Raw genomic sequence first — 21196 nt, 5'->3', positions numbered from 1 at the left:
ACGCGCTGTTCAGCGCTGTTCACAAGCCTTCAGGAAAATGGCCGGTGGCGTGTGCTCGTCAGTTTTACTGTTGGTTGACACAGTGTAATTCTTGTGTTTCTCCTGGTAAAAGTCAGAATACGGTGTATGGGCAAGACGAAGCACAGTGGAGTTCTTTAACCCCAGGGCCAGTGTATGAATCAAAACGGTGCGTATTGGTTATGCTTATTCAATCTTGGACTTTCTGCAATGCTACAATGGCCAGTGACTCTTGGATTAGTTATTATTTTACCAGTATATCTTTCCGAATAGCCGTTCCTTATTTCAGCTCTTCTGATAACGCTATTTCTTTGCATCCCATCTAACTAATGGAATTGCTTCAAAAGGTTTTGGTTCATTTTTTGCTGAGTCAATGACCAACCATTAAATGGTTCTTGATGTATTATAATTAAAGAGGTTTTCAAATTGTACATTAATATATCATTGCAGGCCATAATCATTGATTAAACTGGAGTCAGACAGAAGCAGTATGGCGAGTCCTTCGCCACAATCTTCTCCTATGCCTCCTCCACAAGCACCAAGTCCTATGGGACCACCTCAGCAAGCTCCATCGCCTTCAAATCCTCAAGGGAGCCCTATGGGACCACCACAGCATCATCCTCATAGTCCAACGCAAGGATATCAAGGTGGACCACCACCTCCTGGTCCACCGATGCCCCAGCCACCACAACAGCAACCACCATCGCAACAGCAAAGTTATCCACCACATCCGCAACAAATGCCACCTAATATGGGTCCACAAGTAAGTTCAATATTTGTCTATTTATATAAGGAAACATTGAAATAATACGCTAAGTGAAAATGAGGCTTAATACAATTGAGACTATTGGATATAAAGTTATATTATATAAAATTTTATGTGTGTGTGTATATATATATATGATAAGTATATCAAGGTTGATTACAATATAGATTATAAACAAAATTGAAGTCACATTAGGTTTTCATCTAAAGATATAGAGATCGTATCCTTAAAAAGTTGTACTAGTTGATCTGCCATATCTTTATTACATGCTGCAATTACTCTGGGTGTCATGAGATCCAATTTACCACCTAGAAAAAATATAAGGTATAATTTATATTTGAATTTATAGACTCATTCTGAAATAGTCTTTATTAATGCCTCACCATTGGTATCTATAACCACTCCACCAGCTTCTTCAATAATTAATTTTCCAGCAGCCACATCCCATGAATCTACACTTTCTACATGATAAGCCTCTACTGCTCCCATGGCTACATAACATAAAGTCAAAGCAGCAGTTCCCAAAGACCTTATACTACAAAATGCAAATAATTTACATCAATATTTTACATCTTATCATTGCTCAGAAATATTATTAACTTTTTATGAATCAATACCCATGAGTGCCTTGAATCACAGCATGCATTCTTCTATAAACATTGGCTCTGTAATGTTCATTTTTGGCAATCCATGGTTCCATAGCCACAAGAGCTTGAATCAAATCTGAAAGAAAACCGAAACAAAACACCATTTTTTGTTACCTTACAACTCGTTTATTCGTGCAATCAATGCAAAATACTTAAAAGAGGTAAATTATTTAATATCAGTGGAAAAAATTGTAAAACAACACTGCCTCCAAAGTAATAATTAACGGATATGAGTGTGCAAAACTTAAAGGTTTAAAAGATGGCGAGATTGCTCTCTCTCATTCATTGCATGTGAAGGCCACAAACGATCTAGCATGCGATTCATTATTTCTCAGGCATAATTTTCATTATCGAGCGTGAAGAATCTTGTAAACTTAATATCACAGTCTAATACCTATGTGCATAAATAGCCGAATCACTAAAAGATCCTCTGAAAGGAGAAAGTGAATAGTCCAGATACTCTGAATCCTGTCGAAGATACTCTGAGAATTACCTTTTACGCGAGATGTTGCTATTGCTCTTCCATTGAGAAAAGCTCCTCTGCCTCGTCGCGCGGTAAACAATTGATCCGAAATAGGATTGTAAACAATGCCAATTTCTGTGACCTTATTAAGAAGTAGAGCAACGGAGATGCAAGTAAGCGGGAATCTGTGGACGAAATTTGCTGTACCATCAATGGGATCTATGATCCACGTCGGTTCGTCTGTGAGCTCCGGTAGACGTCCTTCCCTCGCCACTGTCTCCTCTCCAATGAATCTGGAAACATCTTTTCTTCACTATCTCTTTATAAAGGAACTATATATTTTATTGTTGCACTTTAACTCACTTGTGCGTAGGATATTCGTTTGATAAACTTTTGATTAACACGTCCTCTACTTTACGATCGTATTCCGTGACAAGATCCCAATCGATTCCTTTACTCTCTGTAATTTTATCCTTGTCAATGGCCTCCGCTATCACCTATCGATAATTGACATTGCTCGTTAGTCAACACTCTTTTATCAGTACACCACGTTAGTTACCTTGCCTGCGTCCAGGACCAGCTTCTTCGCGAATTCATAACATGCGTCGAGTTCTCTCTCGTCAGCCATTATCAGCTGTGTTTTAGTCTATCTCACCTAAGGTGACTATTCTTACTGGCTTACCCAGTCGCTAACTAGCCGCTACGAGTTTCACTATCTAACTGGCAATTTCTCTATGCTTCTAGGTGGGGCGAACCCTGACTCTCACGATCAGTTTCGATAGAACTTTTAATTTAAAGTTAGACAACGGTAGAGGGTACAGTACATGCGTATGACATAATGACGTTCAAGTATTTGTCGACAGGTACCCTGGATGGTCAGTGGGATACCCCACGTTTTCCTGATGGAGATGGTTGCGTCGAATTGACGTTTTATTTATTTTCCCTCTCTTTTTCTCGTTTAAATGCCATAATGAATAGTCGTTACGTAATCTTGGATATCCACTGAGCACCAGTCATGCTTCACCTTCGTTTTCTTTTTTTTTGTTCCCGTAGCAATTCCTCGTATGGCACCAGGATACAAACGTAAACGGGGACTCACGATATCCACTTGCCATTCTCTCTCGTTCGTGATTGCGCATGAGTCTCATGACGCTTCAAACAGCTCATCGGCTCTACTTTATGCATGATGCACACTGACGTGATTTCACGGGTATCTTGTAAATGAATTTGTCGGTGAAATAAGGGCGTTCGAAGGAATACACAATTTAAAAAGGGAAAAAAAACTAGTCTGAAATTTATTGCTGAAAAATCAATGACGTTGACGGAGTCGATGATTGAGAGAAAATAGTTGTAATGATTATTTCTTTCTTGCGTCCACTCTTGCATCAGCATCTCGTAAGATCCGAATGAGTTCCTTGGCGATCTTCTGGTTACACGCGCCGATAGCCCGTGGTTTCATCAAATTGACCTTTTCTCCTAAAATAAACGGAAGTGACTATTTGTCTTTGACAGAAAATTCTCATTTTTTTTTTTCTTTTGCGAAGGATGATCGAAGTCTTGCTCACCTGTCACTCGGTCCACCACTACGCCACCAGCCTCGGATATTATCAAGGACGCTGCGGCTATGTCCCACGTTGAAATTCCTGGTCCCTCAATTGGATAGGCCTCCACGACTCCCAGCGCCACGTAGCATAACGTGATAGCGGCAACTCCGAGAGTGCGGATTCTGGAAGAGATCATAATCTTCTTTGTTCGCTGTACTGGATTTATTTGTAGTTACGATACTTACCCTTGGGCTTTACGAGCAATTGTTTCGATTCTTTCTACCATGTATTCTCTGAGGTAGTCAACTTTTATAAAGCCAGGTTCGAAGCAGATTAGCGCTTTAGAAATGTCTGAAAATTCGATGGGAATGGAGGCAAACAGAAATTTTTGTAGCTTGTCGATTATCATTTTTCTGGTATAGATTACCTTGTACTGCGGAGGTTTTAATGCGTTCCCCATTCAAAAACGCGCCTTTACCTTTTCTGGCACTAAAGAATTGTTCCAATATTGGATTATAAACAATTCCAAGAACCATGTCTTTTTCCATTGCCAAACCAATAACGACACAAGTATGTGGAAAGCCATGAATAAAATTGGTTGTGCCATCTATAGGATCTACGATCCACGTAGGATCATTCGTCAATTCTGGTAAATTTTGTCCAGTTGATTCCTCTGCTATGAATCTATTAAGCAAGGGTTAGGATTGTTTAACACTTCGGTTATGAATTTGCTGAACTCACTTGTGACGAGGATATTTTATTTTGATTTGCCCTAAAATTATTTCTTCGATCTTAGTGTCGTACTGCGTAACCAAATCCCAATCTCCCTGTTTCTCCTTCATAATTTTTAAACTGCCAATGGAGTTTTTGAGGACCTACCATCGAAAGTCAAAATTACTAGTTTAGATAAACTCTTTAATTCGCTTCGGTATCTATAACGTTTTCTCCTACCTTGGCTGCATCTCGTGCCAGTTCCACAGCAAATTCATAATACTCATCCTGAACTGAAGTCATTTTTTAATCGAATGAGACCATCGAGACACCGAGCACAGTTTCACCAGGAAATATATGAATAGACACTGATAAGCCTGCTTTGCTGTTAGGCTGTTGGACTATCAAGGATTCAGGTACCAGGCGGAATGGCAACTCTCGCGTTCATGTTAACTATTTATTACGTTCTCTCAGGAAAGTTTCGTTATACAGTCTCCGGTTTGATTGTTTGGTTTTTTTTTCGTTTACTCAAGCTCACGACTCGTGCGTCTCGAAATGACCTAAATTCTCAAACTTTTCGAGACATTATTTGCCATGCATATATTACTGAATTAAGTAGTGCTGTTGATTCACTCCGATAAGGCAAGCAACTTATCTCTTTGTATTTTTATAGCGAATTTCTAAAAACGAAGCAGACTTGTAGCTCCTTGGAGGATCATAAGCCGTAGATAATTTCGGAAAATGAAAATGTGACGAGGTATACAGCCAGCAATTACTTTATGATGTATTTTTTCGGTCGAGGAATTACAAGAAATTTTTGATCGTCGACAGTTGATTAACTTCGTTAACCATTAATTTAATATCAGGTTCGTTGGAGTCTCTTACGCTGAACCTTCAAATCCGTTTCCACGATTAGCTTAGCAGTTTCTCGTGCCAGCTTTTCATTTGCTGCAGCTAATGTTCTAGGACGCATTATGTTACACTCGCCCCCTGAAATTTTCAAAATTAATATTCACCATTGACAACTTCAAGCACAAGGCTCTATGAGACGTTTGGTTTTCGTAAATCGACCTCGGGAATCTATGACGACGCCACCAGCTTCGCGTACCATGAGAACACCCGCTGCTACGTCCCAGGGCTTAAGGTAATCCATCTGAAAGACGTCAATGGCACCGGCTGCTACGTAGGCCAAGGACAAGGCAGCGGATCCTATGTCTCTTACGCTGCTCACAAAATCAGACAAGAAAACCATTAAAATGGCAGTTTAATTGAATTAAAAAGAATTTCTTTAATCTCTCACCCTTGAACTTCATTGGTTAAAGCTTCCATTCGACCCATATCAATATCGTAATGCGTGCTTCTACCGCGCTTTATATCCGCGTTAAGTATCACTAGAGACTTCCTTAATTCTGTGTATGGAAAATTGATGGTCGAAAGAGGGCATTGATATTTTCTTACTAGATTCCAAGAGAATAGAAATATTCACCAGTAACGTCTGAGGTCTGAATATGTTCTCCGTTATAGAAAGCACCTTCACCACGTTTGGCCGTATACAGCTCGTCCTTTGCTGGATTGAGAATGATGCCAATGACCAATTCCTTACCGATAGCAAGAGCAACAGAGATGCAGGATTGTGAAAAAGAGTGGACAAAGTTGACAGTGCCGTCAATAGGATCTATTAACCAGGTCGGTGCGTCTGTCAATTCAGGAATATTTTTCTCTGTCCCTACCGTTTCTTCAGCAATGAATCTGTAGTTGACAATGACAATTGACCAGCGGCAAGCAAAGCGCAACAAATAATAATGTACTTGTAAAGATGTACTATCTTGATGTACTATGTAAAATGTACTATCTTACTTGTGTTCCGGAAACTCTTGACGCAATCTTCTTATCAGCATGTCCTCGACACGTCTATCGTATTCGGTGACAAGGTCCCACTCTGAGCTTTTGGTCTCAACGTTTTTCTTGCGGCCGTATGCACTGCTCATGATCTGTAAGATACGACACTTGAACGACAGACACTGCAGTACGATCTTTACAGTTTTGAAGTCTCAAGTCTTGAGAGTCGACAGTCGTGCCCTCATGCCGACAATTAATACATTTTTCATGACTATTCTTTTAACATTCGTATCAACCTTTCCTGCCTCCAGTGTCAACTCCTTAGCGAATTGGAAGTATCTATCAATCTCTTTGATACTGGCCATCTTTCCTGTTCTCGATCCTCCTGGCTGCGCGACTGACTATTAACGGCAACTAACCATCATCTTATCACGTACGAGAGATGCGTATCTCTGTAAAAAAAAAAAAAACACGCTGATAAAGCAATCCGGCCGCTCTTAACTCGATACTTGGAAAATAACGTTTGTGCCGTGTGCCTGTCATTGTTTGCCACAAACTTGTTTCAAAGCGACTGTCATTTCGGGCGACTCTCACATTTACCTACTCACTGTACCGTCATCGTAATCCTCTTTGCGAGTGAGAAAAATCAAAGACGCGTTAATTACTTAGGACAAATGTTTATTATACATTGCGATAATTGACGTTACAAGAAATTGACAGGGTTTTCTCCTTTTATCTTCGGCGGTATAATATACGTTGATAAAACTCACATAACTGTTTGTTTGTATGTTAAAAATTACACTACTTATTAATTAGCTTAATTACTATATCAACAAAGAACGCGTTAAATTTACTTGTTGCCGTTCTTGTTTCTGCGCGCTGTCGCATGCCGAAATACTATGCAAGTTTTTCGTGTCCACTTCCTTCGTGTGCTTTTATGCTTGGCAAGTGATTAATTTCGTTAGTTGTTAATATCTTTGCTTTCTTTATCTTATGCCTTATTACTTGAGACAGTTCTAATTGTTGTCGACGATTGCTAGGTAAGAATTTTTAAGAGCTACATAAGTGTTGTGAAATATTTACAATTCATAGCAATTAAATAATACATGATCGACAGGATTTTAATCCGATTTAAATAAATCTACTGAGCTATTCGCATAATTTTAGGTACAAGTGACTCTTCCCTCGAGACTCTGAATAAAGTGGGCGAGACCTTCCGTTCAGGGCAGTCAAACGTTTGAGCTGTCATCCTTTGAAATTTTTCAAAGTTTCTCACCCATCCCAATGCTCCACTGATACTGACTTCTCGAGGCATCTTTACTGCATAGCAGCTAACCTCTTCTGTTGGGTTTTGTTATCAGCGTGTTTTATCAGCTTGACCAATTCTTGGGCTAGTTTATGATTGCCGACGGCTAGGACTTTGGGGTTCATCACATTGAACTCTCCTCCTGAAACACGTATGACAAATTTTCATTATCACTTTCGCAAATTGACATTTCTATCGTTTTAGAGTTAGCTCACGTGAAAGAGTAGAATCTATACGAAGAAGAAAATCTCACCACTGGTGTCAATGACGACTCCTCCAGCTTCTCTGATAATGAGAACTCCAGCTGCTACGTCCCAGGGCATCAGGTTGTCAGTATGATAAGCTTCGGCTGCTCCCATCGCAACGTGACAGAGTGTCAGTGCTGCGGAACCTAGGGTCCTTATTCCATGAGCAATAGAGACAAAGGCTTCTAGTCTCCCGAGGATGACGTCCCTGATCTCTGGGATGGTCGCGTACGACGCCTCGATGCAAACCAGAGAGCTACCCAATTCTGTAAGATTCCAAAATCACTCAGATTTAGTTCCAGTCAATTGCCAGATATGTAGCTACACAATTTTCTCCAGTTCTTTTTGCTCACCTTGGACATTGGAGCTCACGATTGGTTTCCCATTAAGGAAAGCACCACGTCCTCTTCTGGCAGTGAACATTTGCTCCAGGATCGGATTATAGACAATTCCCAGTTCCAGCTGCTTGTTGATCGCCAGGGCTATGGAGATGCATGTATGTGGGAAGGAGTGAACAAAGTTGGTCGTTCCGTCGATCGGATCAATGATCCAAGTTGGAGCATCGGTTAGAGGTGGTAAGAAATTGTTCGACGAAACAGTTTCCTCACCGATGAATCTGCATACGCAGAAGGAGAATTGGTTAGAGACAATGCAGAATTCAGAAACCATTGCTTGGTCGACATTAAAGTAAAGTCGGCTATAATTGAAAAATACATGGAGCAAGTAGTGCAGCTTTCCAACATTAGGTTTGCACTTATTCCCTCGCACAATTTAGGCATTGATATGCTTTATTAGACGATATGCTAGATCAAACGTACTTATGGTTGGGAAATTCCTTGGCTAATCCGGCAATCAAAATTTCCTCCACTTTTCGATCGTACTGTGTCACCAGATCCCAGTCACCGGCTTTGGTCTCGATATTTTTGCCACCTTGAAAGGCATCTCGAATCACCTAAAATAATTCATTATCTCAATCACAATTGGAGATGGACGTTCGATCGGTGTATATAGGGTGTCTGTTGTGACAAGCTGTTGGTTATTCTTCAACCGGAGAATACAGTGGTGACAAGCACGAGCAGATTACGGATTTCTATGTTTATCTCTGGGGTTATTTAGTCAAGCTAGAATCACTGCTGGTAAATAAATATTCATATTCTTCGTGAATAGTAGATATTTCCTGAATCGATAAACGGTCATTTATGTTTACGAAGGAACTTCACATTTTTATCGATTTAACCGTTTCTCGCGTTAAACGGGCATGCATAAACTTTTGTCAGTAATAAATGTTCAGTTATGGATAAACAAGATTAATCAATTTTATGTATTATTGTGTGACAGCAAGTACATATGTATTAACGAATGTAGCAATGAAGGGTAAGTTCAGATAACGATACGATTCAAACGGAAAAAAAAAAATGAATTTCTTAAGACGTTCCTACCTTAGCAGATTCCATCGTAAGTTTCATGACGAATTCATAATAACGGTCAAGTTCGATTTGGGAAGCCATTCTTGATGGAATTCACAAAACAAGAATGACGAGTAGAGCGAAGTCGAAGAAGAAGTTGAGATGTAGCTCTAACGTTGACCACTGCTAACCAATGTACTCTTAACTGTTTGGTCGCTTGTGCTGGAGTAACGTGCTGTCCGTGCAAGCTCAGTATTTATTGTGTCAACGTTCGACCCCCACCTCCGCCAAACAACGTTCATTTGACTTAACAAGAATTGAATTCTGCTGGGTTCTTTTCCATAGCTACACATTGTCCACTTCAAATACTCTACTCTGTGACTATACGTATTTCATCCCTATGGAAACTTTGTGACGCTGAGCATTAAGCAGAATTAGAATCTGTACTGTCCACTGTGTACTTTACGATGTGAGAGTCCGTTAAAGGGATTTTACGTCGAGTGAAAGTTTGTGGCTACAAATGTAGCAATTTAGTGCAAAAGAAGGACGAAAATCATATTCATTTTGTGATTCTGTGACTAGTTAATTTGCTTATGCAAAACTTTTTTTTTATATTGTTAATTAGATTTTTTTAAATCTTGTACCCACTGTTTCGATTGAATAGACGAAATTCACAAATCTGTTAACATTTTGATAGGTGCATGCGTCGCGTGCGTGCTTGATAGGTGTACCTGTTACAGGTGCAGTGACTAGCAACGAACACGTGGCTTTAGTATGTCAGAACTATAGTTGCCTTTATTTTTGTTGTATATACATGAGCCTTTCATGCTTTGAGCACGCCGCAGGCTGGTCAGAGTCACGTGCTAGGAACATGACGTCCCATAGAATTGATACCCCCTCAGTAAGAAAACTTCATCGGTTTTTGCTTTCGAGTTATTTTACGAGAGTGAATAAAAGCGAGAGAGAAAAGGAGAGAGATAGTGTAGGACAAGAGAAGAAAAGACAGTTTTTGTATTCTTTTGAAAATCACAATCATACTGTACACATAAGTACGTATACTTACTAATCATCGATAAAAATGTTCATTAATCCAGATTCGATGGGATTTGCATGCGATAACCCATACGAAGCGTGAGAATTTTACGATACTTATTCCTTAAGATTAGCTCATATTATTATGTCTATTGTGAACTATCATTCCTATGAAAAAATTAAGTGACTCTAAGCGATATTGGCGGCAGATAAAGTCCGTCTGGTTCTTCATCTGTATGCGATAGGGAAGTGTCATGTTCATCACATGCTCTGTTTTTTCATTCGGGTAAGTTGTCGTGGTTTTTTGCTGAGCGATTTGCTCAATTGAAAAGTGAAAAATTAGCTACGGCCGATAAAAATAATCGGTTTGTTCGGATAAAATGAGACATTAATTTACGGCATTGTTTTCTGACGGGAAATCAAGATGCATATTATGCAGTTACGCAACTAGCGGTGCTCGAATTAATTTCGTAGATTCGAAAACACGTTCAGTTGCAGTTTCGCTGTTTAAGAGTTTCTGCTTCTCCAAAGTCAAAATACACGTTGTAGAAATTGTCCTATTGTCTCGAGGGGATGGTCTGATATTCTTCTTAGGGTCAACCCTCCACTGTGGAAAATTCCATGGCGTCCCGAAGCGTCGCAATGCACTTTTCTCTCATGTGGCTTTGCAAACTTCATTCGCTTTTCGTTAAACCAGTCATGACAGAGATTATGGTATTTCTTATTGTCAAACGACAGAGAGTATTTGTCCCGCATACTAAACAACCGACTAATTTCACTTCATAGCATTGAGATCAAGTTGACTTAGGTCAGTAAATTCTTCAAGTATGGAAAATATGAAGTAACTTGAGAATATGAACTTTGGAATTCGCGATTTTAGGTAGTCGGCTGCTCTGAGCATCGTTTGGCTATGACGCGCACATTGACAGAAGTACTTGAGAGACAAGGGGGAAGCCAATGAAAATATAGATTTTTCTTGGACTATTATGCGCGAACACGAGCACTCTTTGTGGCCGTTTTTGAAACGCTTCATTGCTTCGTCCAATTGTAGTTTTTTAGATTGGCTATAATGCTAGAGCTAGAGAAGAGAAGCCAGTAGACGGATTCGAATCAAAGTCGATTACACCAGCCAATCAAACAATTGACCGAGAGAGCCGCTTCGGGAGCGGAAGATTTCCTTTGAGATGTTATTGCTTTTGAATAATAATGCATATACATTGTTTCGGGTTTAACATGGAAATTTCCTTCGCATACAGAAAACATTCTGTAAATGCGAGGTCACCTTTTATTGAAGGTCCTAGGTATGATGGAGTTTGGCTACCTGCTGGGACTCCGTTAAAATTCGCCTAAGCAATAGAAAAACTTGTGCGCGTCACTGGAAAAATTGAGGGTAGTAAAATTTTCATAATAAACACGAAATCGGATTCTGTTTTTTTAATTTTAATTTGATTTTGTCTGCTCGTATCGTAATTGATGTATGTCATGAATTCCTTTACGCCGTAGTCAGAGTTCTCGTACGAGTTGGTCTTTTGCTACGTATTATAGATAAGGGAACGATGCGTGTCATAAAGTAACGAATTTTTGCAGAGACAACTTTTTCTTAATTCCTAGTATTAAGGCAGACGTTAAAAAAATGTTAATTGCGTTCATGACTCAAGATATGAAAGAACGTAGCATTTCCGATAAAGAATTACTGTTAAATGAGAAAATATTACGTAACTTGATGTTCTGTGTTTAGGGTCAAGGTGGACCTGGTGGTCCTGGAGGACCTGGACCAGGATCTCAGCAAGGACCTGGTGGCCCGATGGGCCCGGGCCAGATGGGACCCAACGGACCGCAAAGTGGATCACATATGGTACCAGGAGGTCCAGGGCAAATGGGTCCGAATGGACCTGGACAAATGGGACCTGGAGGACCTGGGCAAATGGGACCTGGTGGTCCTGGGCAAATGGGACCTGGAGGACCTGGGCAAATGGGTCCTGGACATATGGGTCAAACTGGAGGACCGCAAGGGGGACCACACATGGGACAAGGAGGACCAGTACAAATGGGTCCTAGCGGCCCTCAGAGTGGACCCGGACCTCAGATGGGACCCGGAGGACCTCAAAATTCGCAAATGGTACCAGGTGGTCCAGGGCATATGAGCGGACCTCCAGGACCAGGACATATAAATGCTACAGGACCTGGCGGGCATTTAGGACCTGGAGGACCCGGACAAATGCCTCCAGGTGGTCCTGGTGGTCACGGAATGGGTGGCCACGGTGGTCCTGCTCAATTAGGACCTGGAGGTCCTAGTCAAATGGGACCTGGTGGTCCAAATCAGATGGGTCCGGGTGGACCGAACTCAATGGTACCCGGCGGTCCTAGTCAAATGGGTCCCGGGGGTCCTAATCCAATGGGACCAGTTGGACCTGGCGGACAAATGGGTCCGAATGGTCCAGGGCAGATGGGTATGGGAGGACCGGGAGGTCAGATGAGCATGGGCGGACCTGGTGGACAAATGGGACCTGGCGGAGGAGGAGGACAAATGGGCCCCAACGGGCCTGCAGGACAAATGGGACCAGGCACCGGACCTGGAGGGCAAATGGGTCCTGGCGGACCTGGCGGTCAGATGGGACCTGGTGGACCTGGCGGACCAATGGGACCTGGAGGTGCTGGAGGCCAGTTGGGTCCTGTTGGAGGTCAAAATCCTCCTGGACAAATGGGTCCTGGTGGACAGAATCAGGGACAGATGTTACCTGGAGGTCCTGGGCCAATGGGTCCAGGTGGACCCGTGAATCAAATGAGTCAAACCGGTCCTGGACAAATTGGTCCTGGTGGGCCTCCCGGACCCCCCGGGCCTGGACAGGAAAATTTAAACGCCCTTCAAAAAGCTATAGATTCCATGGAAGAGAAGGGACTTCAGGAAGATCCACGATATTCTCAGCTCCTCGCATTAAGGGCTCGCCAAGGAAGTAACATGGGAGAGAAGCAGTCATTTAGTTCTCAACAATTACAGCAACTTCGGTATGTTAACACCATATGTTTTATATAAATTTGTATAAAAACTATTTTACCTAAATATTTATTTCTCCTAATTCTCAGGGTCAATAATTACTATTTACGGCTAGACAATAAGTTCGTTTCGTAAGCGTACCTTGAAATCATTAAATAATAACATATTATTCATATCCAGTTTACAGATAATGGCCTATCGACTATTGGCGCGAAACCAACCGTTGTCGCAACAGCTAGCACTTGCTGTTCAAGGTATGAATATTCAATCACTCTCTCTTTCTCTTTAGTATTCGGCCATACATATTCCGTTTTATTTCTTGTATTATGGGTGACTACTCATTCTTTTGTTTTGGATTTCTTTTCCTAGCTTATTATAGTCTAACTTGCCTGCTGCGCACGCATTTATGTTCTATCAAGAGTTAAGATTTCTTTATCGATGTTTAAATTGTATTCCCATATCTTCAACTTGTTGTGTAAGCAATTAATTTTTATGTATCGTTGTCACTGAGTCCTCTAGCAATAAAACGCACGTTGTACGATATAATTATGAAATGTCTATATCGTTGCTTAGTGATTCTATTTGGAATAACAAAAGTAGAGTAGAATGATCCCACGGGACGGAATCCTGATTAAAAATGGACCTAAACAGGTGGAGCACCTCCTCCTCCTCCAGGTATGGCACAGCGTCCCATGGATCCTTCTCAAGGACCGGTTGCTCCCACTGGACCTCAGTTGCCTGGCCCCAATGTGATGGGACCTACTGGCCCACCAAGACCAGGATCTCAAACTCCACAGCAGCAGCAACCGCCGCCACCAGGAGCCAAAACGAATAGGGTAACCAGCGTCGCTAAACCAGCTGGTCTCGATCCTCTTCTTATACTTCAGGAACGCGAAAATAGAGTAGCAGCGCGTATAGCACTTCGCATGGAACAGTTAAGCAACTTGCCGACCAACATGCCTGAGGATCTCCGCGTTCAAGCTCAAATCGAGTTGCGAATGCTGCGAGTTCTGAACTTCCAACGTCAATTAAGATCTGAAATAATAGCCTGTACTCGCAAAGACACCACTCTGGAGACAGCAGTGAACGTGAAGGCATACAAGCGTACCAAGAAGCAGGGTCTCCGGGAGGCCCGTGCTACGGAAAAGCTTGAGAAGCAACAGAAACTCGAGGCCGAGAGGAAGCGTAGGCAGAAACACCAAGAGTTCTTGAGTTCGGTTCTTCAGCACGGCAAGGACTTTAAGGAATTCCATCGCAATAACGTCGCCAAGCTGGCTAGATTGAACAAAGCTGTTCTGAATTACCATGCGAATGCCGAAAGAGAACAGAAAAAGGAACAAGAGAGGATCGAAAAGGAACGTATGAGACGTCTTATGGCGGAGGATGAAGAAGGTTACAGGAAGTTGATCGATCAGAAAAAAGACAAGCGCCTGGCATTCCTTTTGTCTCAAACTGATGAGTACATTAGCAATCTGACGGAGATGGTGAAGCAGCACAAAATTGAACAAAAGAGAAAACAGGTCGAGGAGCAGAAGCGTAAGAAGGTAGGTGTAAAAATTCCTAGAGGTCGTCAACGTACGTCCTCTTCTTGTAATATGGTATTTAAGGAATCTCTATTGTCCAGAAGAAGAAGAAGTTACAGGATAGCGAGAATGGCGAGGATGGTACTACGAACGACGACACCAGGGTTGGCGTGATTGAGACCTCCACTGGACGTACCCTCACTGGTGATGAAGCGCCGCTGATGAGTCAGCTTTCTTCGTTCCTTGAGTCTCATCCAGGGTGGGAACCCATTGATTCCGACAGCGAAGGAGACGACGATGACGACGATGATGATGAAAGTGAGAATAAATTGCGTAGTACGTTTTCTTCCAATAGTGTTTAATTTCAACTATCCGTATTATTCATATACTTAATAGTATTAACTGCTTTACAATTATATCATCTTAACTTTCTTTTTCTATTTTGTAGACAAAGAAAAAGCAATGGGTGATTGTGAGGAAGATAAGGCTAAGAAACCTCTTCATAAGGCTAAGGTCGAGGACGATGAATATAAGACAGAAGAACAAACCTATTATAGTATTGCGCATACCGTTCACGAAGTCGTTACTGAGCAAGCTTCTATCATGGTCAATGGCAAACTCAAGGAATATCAGATCAAGGTTAATTCCTAATGAAAATTATTGCGTGTTTTTTTAGAGTACTGGCTTTTGTATAACTGATACTTTTAGGGTCTGGAATGGCTTGTATCCTTGTTTAATAACAATCTTAACGGTATCCTGGCTGACGAGATGGGTCTCGGTAAAACTATTCAAACGATTGCTCTAGTGACGTATCTGATGGAGAAGAAAAAAGTGAATGGACCATTCCTCATCATCGTACCTTTGTCGTAAGGCATCCTATTAAAATTATTATGAAGAAATGAAACAATCAAAAGCCTAGCCAATCACATGGCCACAATGTCACAATTTTTTAGAACGCTCTCAAATTGGGTTTTGGAATTTGAAAAGTGGGCACCGAGCGTGGTAGTTGTATCTTACAAAGGTTCGCCAGCCGGTCGAAGGGCTATACAGTCCCAGATGAGGGCCACCAAGTTCAACGTTCTCCTGACCACCTACGAGTACGTCATCAAAGACAAGGGCGTCCTGGCGAAACTTCAATGGAAGTACATGATTATCGACGAGGGTCACAGAATGAAAAATCATCACTGTAAGCTTACTCAGGTTCTGAACACTCATTATCTGGCTCCTCATCGGCTCCTACTCACTGGTACTCCGCTGCAAAACAAGTTGCCTGAGCTTTGGGCTCTGCTGAATTTCCTTTTGCCCTCGATCTTCAAGTCTTGCAGCACGTTTGAACAATGGTTTAACGCACCCTTTGCTACTACAGGAGAGAAGGTACGTAACACTTATGACCGACATGAGATTACTGGGAATCTTGAATATCTCTAGCATTAATCTTATCCTTCAGGTTGAATTGAACGAGGAAGAAACTATTTTGATCATTCGACGTCTTCACAAAGTGCTGCGTCCGTTCTTGCTCAGACGTCTCAAGAAGGAGGTAGAATCGCAACTTCCCGACAAGGTTGAATATATTATCAAATGCGACATGTCTGGCCTCCAAAAGGTTCTCTACAAGTAAGTACATCCTGGATAATGACATATTTTATTCTTTTTAATTATTATTTTCTTCGTGCAAATGAGAACTTTCTTTTTTATTAGACATATGCAGAGTAAGGGTGTTCTACTGACTGACGGCTCTGAAAAGGGTAAACAGGGTAAAGGTGGCGCTAAGGCACTGATGAACACGATTGTTCAGCTTCGGAAGCTTTGCAACCACCCCTTCATGTTTCAAGCTATAGAAGAGAAATATTGCGAACATGTCGGGACTCAAGGATCTGCAGTCATTACTGGGTATGTATATGATTTAGCTCTATGTAATTTTTGGAACTATCGTTAATTCGTATTTTTCTTTATGTCCTTTTAAGTCCCGATCTATTTCGAGCATCCGGAAAATTCGAATTGCTCGATCGCATTTTGCCAAAACTGAAAGCAACGAATCATCGTGTCCTACTCTTCTGTCAAATGACACAATTAATGACGATCATGGAGGATTATCTAGGCTGGCGAGGATTTATGTATTTGCGACTGGACGGTACCACTAAGGCCGAGGACAGAGGCGACCTTTTGAAGAAGTTTAATGATCCTGGATCTGAATATTTTCTGTTCTTGCTCTCTACCAGGGCTGGTGGTTTGGGTTTGAATCTCCAAGCAGCCGACACTGTTATTATATTTGATTCCGACTGGAATCCCCATCAGGATCTGCAGGCTCAAGACAGAGCGCATCGTATTGGTCAAAAGAACGAGGTGCGTGTCCTGCGTCTCATGACAGTCAATTCCGTGGAAGAGAGAATATTGGCCGCAGCTAGATACAAGTTGAACATGGACGAGAAAGTCATCCAGGCTGGAATGTTCGATCAAAAGTCAACGGGCTCGGAACGTCAGCAGTTTCTCCAGAGTATCCTGCATCAAGATGATGCTGACGACGAGGAGGAAAACGAAGTTCCCGACGACGAGACTGTCAATCAGATGATAGCAAGAACTGAGGGTGAATTCGAGACATTCCAGAAATTAGATCTGGAGCGAAGAAGAGAAGAGGCCAAGTTAGGACCCAACAGGAAGTCACGGTTGTTAGAAGAAGCTGAACTTCCTGATTGGCTCGTTAAGGACGACGATGAAGTGGAGAGGTGGACCTACGAGGAAGATGAAGAAAGATTCTTGGGAAGAGGATCTCGTCAACGTAAAGAAGTCGATTATTCGGATAGTCTCACCGAGAAAGAATGGCTTAAAGCCATTGATGATGATGTCGCCGAGTATGAGGAGGAAGAAGAGGACGACAAAAAGAAGAAGAAGACACGGAAACGTAAGAAAAAGGGCGAGGAGGAGGATGAGCCTACACCGAAGAAACGAAGGGGCGCTGGAGCTACAGTTGATCCTAAAATGAAGAGAGCGATGAAGAAATTAATAATGGTCGTTGTCAATTATACTGACAGCACCGATGGTAGATTACTCAGCGAACCTTTCATGAAACTGCCATCCAGGAGAGAATTGCCAGACTATTATGAGATCATTAAGAAGCCACTGACAATCAACAAGCTCTTGCAAAAGATCGACGAAGGAAAGGTAAGTCTTGGCATCTTATAATTCGTCAATCAGATTATCTTCTACGGTTCTATTCCAATAATGGTTCCTTTTTTGAATCGCCAGTACTCGGACTTTGACGAGCTTGAGAAAGATTTTATGCAACTGTGCAAAAATGCACAAATCTACAATGAGGAAGCGTCTCTTATTCACGAAGACTCCATCGTTCTACAGTCCGTCTTCACGAATGCTAGACAGCGCCTCGAGGCAGAGGGTAACACTTCCGATGCTGATGATAAAGGTGTGTACACAAGGATGTACATTGTCAAGACTTGGGTTTTATGTGATACATGTTCTTTGTTTCGCAACAGATGGCGAGGATGGTTCAGATGCAGATTCGAGCGTGAGAATGAAGATCAAACTAAAGGGCAAGAAGGGCGAAGGTCGTGGCGGTCGTAGAAAACGGGTGACTAAAAAATATATTTCCGATGACGATGACGACGCTGATGACAATTGAGCAGCGTATAGGTGATTATTTTTGTAAGTGTTCTGTGCGCGAATGTGAATTATTGGCTTTCCCGCGAGTTATCGCAGCCTTTAATTAGCCGATAGACAGAAAGTTCGGTCAGATATCGTAATGAAGGGAAATGATTTTTTTCAATGAAAGGTATAATTATTATTATTATTATTATACACGTGACAGGGTCAGTATCCCTACATCTGTGTAGTAACGCGTGTAGAAATATAGTCGTTTTCATTGAAACAACGCTCATCGAGAGGTAACCGTTGCAAAACGTTTGTTTAACTGTAAATTGTCATACTTAAACGACTACCATTTTCTTTTTTATTTTTCTTCTTCTAAAATTGCGATTTTATTGGAGACAAATTTCTGTGCAATCATTTATATATTTGATTGTCCACAAATGTACAGTAGACACTTAGGTATAAAGTACGATTCGCCAATGGCTGCCCTTTCACGTTTGCGTTCCCGCTAATGTAATTATGTATACTTACGCTTTATTTCTACAAACGTTAGTACGAACTTGCGGTAGAAACGATCGTGCACCTTTTCCTTTTTCAATTTTTTTGTCTCGTTTTTTAATCACTCTTGATTGTGGAAACTGGGTTGGCTCTGTCATTCGGTTGAGAAACGAAAGAACTGTCGAATTAGCGACGATGTCTCCTTTCTCTACCCATTTAAAAAATCAGCATTCCAAAATAGAACCTGCGCACTGAAAAATCACATTTCCGATATTGTTATTAAACATTTCAGTTTACTTTATAGTGACGCTATATGATTAGAAATATGTCCTGCCTCACGTGACTCATATACCAATCGGGAAATTTGGGTCTTAAGCAAATAAGAAAACTAGTATCATCAACCGTAGGCAAAAATGGACCAGGTTCTTATGTAAAGTGTTTTTGTCTCTTTTGCATAGCTGCGAGGACTCATAAGAAATAAGCACTTATAAACAAGATGGGTATGTAGGAGTTTCAACATTCTTCTCTCCGAAAAAAATATTTAATTTTTCTTTGTTCATATATTTTTTCTTCTCATTTTCGGCTCGTATCTCGCAGATCAACACCGCTTCAGGGATCGATATTTTACAAAGTATTAACTTAGTAATAATAAATTATGTAACAAATCGAGTCTCCGCGCATGCACCGATTAATGTACCTGTGGGCTACGCGTCGAGAGCGAATATTGAAATTTTTGGACAAATTCAAATTAATCGCTATTGTTATCCCTTATGGGAAAAGCGATCGCTTAGAAAATAGAGCCACTCGGGCCACGTTTACATAATAACAAATACAAAGAAAGAGATGAATACTGATGGTGAATCGAGAATGACGGACACGAGACATTTGAAAACGCGGCTCGAGCGCCATTTTTTATTTTACAATGCGTTAAGAGACGTGCGACCCGACGATTTACTATTTCTCAATGAATTCTTACAAAGACTAGAAAAAGAATGATGGATCTTAATCGTTATATCGTAATGTAACTGTAGCTTGTACGTACATATATAAACATGAGATAATAAAGACCAATGAAAGGAAATAAAATATGTTAATTTTATTGCAAACTTTGTTGGTTCCGAAATCTTTAATAAGAATTAACCCACTGAAATTTTCGACGATGCGATTTTCAAATTGCATTCGGAATTATATTGTCGAACAAAGTTCACTCGTTGTCTCAGAGATGGCGCCACTTATCATGCCCAGGAGGTGCTGCCACCTTATCGGCGAAAATTCGAACTAATGCGAATTCTTTAATAAGAATTTATCCATTGAAATTTCGACGATGGGATTTTTCAATTGAATTCGGAATTATTTTATCGAGAAAGTTCACTCGTTCTCTCAGAGATGGCGCCACATATCATGCCCAGGAGGTGCTGCCCTCTTATCGGCGAAATTTCGAACTAATGCGAATTCCTTAATAAGAATTTATCCATTGAAATTTCGACGATGGAATTTTTCAATTGAATTCGGAATTATTTTATCGAGAAAGTTCATTCGTTCTCTCAGAGATGGCGCCACATATCATGCCCAGGAGGTGCTGCCCCCTTATCGGCGAAAATTTGAACTAATGCGAATTCTTTAATAAGAATTTATCCATTGAAATTTCGACGATGGGATTTTTCAATTGAATTCGGAATTATTTTATCGAGAAAGTTCATTCGTTCTCTCAGAGATGGCGCCACATATCATGCCCAGGAGGTGCTGCCCCCTTATCGGCGAAAATTTGAACTAATGCGAATTCTTTAATAAGAATTTATCCATTGAAATTTCGACGATGGGATTTTTCAATTGAATTCGGAATTATTTTATCGAGAAAGTTCATTCGTTCTCTCAGAGATGGCGCCACATATCATGCCCAGGAGGTGCTGCCCCCTTATCGGCGAAAATTTGAACTAATGCGAATTCTTTAATAAGAATTTATCCATTGAAATTTCGACGATGGGATTTTTCAATTGAATTCGGAATTATTTTATCGAGAAAGTTCATTCGTTCTCTCAGAGATGGCGCCACATATCATGCCCAGGAGGTGCTGCCCTCTTATCGGCAAAAATTCGAACTAATGCGAATTCTTTAATATGAATGCTTCATAAGTTCAAAATTCAAAAAAAAGTCTGCGAGAACCAAAAAGTAAAGGAATTTTTTGAAAGTGGCCCTATCGCAATCTAACCTGTACCAGCCTCTTCTATGGAGTATTCTGACTTTCTGCATTAAGAGATCTTTCAAAATTACAAGGAAAAAGCTCTAAACCTAGCCGTTTTCGAGATGCAGCCTCCCAGAGGTGCAATTTCGAGAATTGAATATCAAACTATATAAGGAGTAGGTGAAGGATGCAGTTAGGACGGAGGAGAGTAAGAGAGAGACAGAACTCATTCTTACTCTGGGATATTCGCATAGGGCAAAATAATATCAAAGTGTATAAGTGTTACAAAATAATTTATTCAACAAATGCAATAATGATACAGTACACAAAGTACAGATGTACATATACAGTCCGCGAGAGATTAGTAATATCAATACTATTAGAAATATATTAAAATATAACTACAATATAATATACGTGT

General features: G+C 41.0%; 5 protein-coding genes across 21 annotated transcripts; 1 reads left to right on the top strand and 4 right to left on the bottom strand.

Annotated features, from left to right (window-relative positions):
- The first annotated feature begins 15 nt into the window (after positions 1-15).
- On the top strand, positions 16-19674 carry LOC107271822 (ATP-dependent helicase brm). 16 transcript variants are annotated; one of them, XM_025089121.1, is made up of 17 exons: positions 16-187; positions 469-781; positions 1097-1108; positions 5674-5835; positions 11716-12983; positions 13153-13226; positions 13624-14516; positions 14597-14831; positions 14944-15134; positions 15204-15361; positions 15449-15869; positions 15943-16109; positions 16194-16385; positions 16460-17654; positions 17739-17913; positions 17984-18140; positions 19052-19674. In XM_025089121.1, exons 2-16 carry the CDS (start codon positions 509-511, stop codon positions 18127-18129), a joined length of 5562 nt encoding a protein of 1853 aa, XP_024944889.1. In that variant the 5' UTR covers positions 16-187; positions 469-508; the 3' UTR covers positions 18130-18140; positions 19052-19674. The 16 variants fall into 16 exon arrangements, with proteins under 16 accessions (XP_024944889.1, XP_024944888.1, XP_024944887.1 ...); XM_025089120.1 differs by having other exon boundaries at positions 17984-18152; XM_025089119.1 differs by adding an exon at positions 308-365 and having other exon boundaries at positions 17984-19674.
- On the bottom strand, positions 627-2911 carry LOC107271832 (inositol monophosphatase 2). 2 transcript variants are annotated; one of them, XM_025089135.1, is made up of 7 exons: positions 2454-2911; positions 2258-2391; positions 1925-2187; positions 1402-1507; positions 1168-1319; positions 945-1092; positions 627-764 (listed from the first exon to the last, which is right to left on the bottom strand). In XM_025089135.1, exons 1-6 carry the CDS (start codon positions 2520-2522, stop codon positions 971-973), a joined length of 846 nt encoding a protein of 281 aa, XP_024944903.1. In that variant the 5' UTR covers positions 2523-2911; the 3' UTR covers positions 627-764; positions 945-970. The 2 variants fall into 2 exon arrangements, with proteins under 2 accessions (XP_024944903.1, XP_015603776.1); XM_015748290.2 differs by lacking the exon at positions 627-764 and having other exon boundaries at positions 864-1092; positions 2454-2910.
- Positions 3159-4745, bottom strand: LOC107271833 (inositol monophosphatase 2). Its single transcript, XM_015748291.1, has 6 exons — positions 4390-4745; positions 4180-4313; positions 3866-4122; positions 3684-3789; positions 3460-3620; positions 3159-3370 (listed from the first exon to the last, which is right to left on the bottom strand). The coding sequence occupies exons 1-6, from the start codon at positions 4450-4452 to the stop codon at positions 3252-3254; spliced, it is 840 nt and encodes a 279-aa protein (XP_015603777.1). The 5' UTR covers positions 4453-4745; the 3' UTR covers positions 3159-3251.
- LOC107271831 (inositol monophosphatase 2) lies at positions 4910-6439 on the bottom strand. The gene is made up of 4 exons (XM_025089138.1): positions 6285-6439; positions 6007-6140; positions 5221-5372; positions 4910-5139 (listed from the first exon to the last, which is right to left on the bottom strand). Exons 1-4 carry the CDS (start codon positions 6351-6353, stop codon positions 5012-5014), a joined length of 483 nt encoding a protein of 160 aa, XP_024944906.1. The 5' UTR covers positions 6354-6439; the 3' UTR covers positions 4910-5011.
- LOC107271829 (inositol monophosphatase 1) lies at positions 6954-9179 on the bottom strand. Its single transcript, XM_015748288.2, has 5 exons — positions 8979-9179; positions 8358-8491; positions 7893-8155; positions 7548-7805; positions 6954-7436 (listed from the first exon to the last, which is right to left on the bottom strand). The coding sequence occupies exons 1-5, from the start codon at positions 9045-9047 to the stop codon at positions 7306-7308; spliced, it is 855 nt and encodes a 284-aa protein (XP_015603774.1). The 5' UTR covers positions 9048-9179; the 3' UTR covers positions 6954-7305.
- Positions 19675-21196: the final 1522 nt, after the last annotated feature.

The sequence above is a fragment of the Cephus cinctus genome, unplaced genomic scaffold, assembly GCF_000341935.2.
Source record: "Cephus cinctus unplaced genomic scaffold, Ccin1 Ccin1_scaffold1043, whole genome shotgun sequence".
Lineage (NCBI taxonomy): Eukaryota > Metazoa > Arthropoda > Insecta > Hymenoptera > Cephidae > Cephus > Cephus cinctus.
The sequence above is the reverse complement of the archived record's forward strand: the minus strand, read 5'-3'. Positions and strand labels throughout refer to the sequence as shown.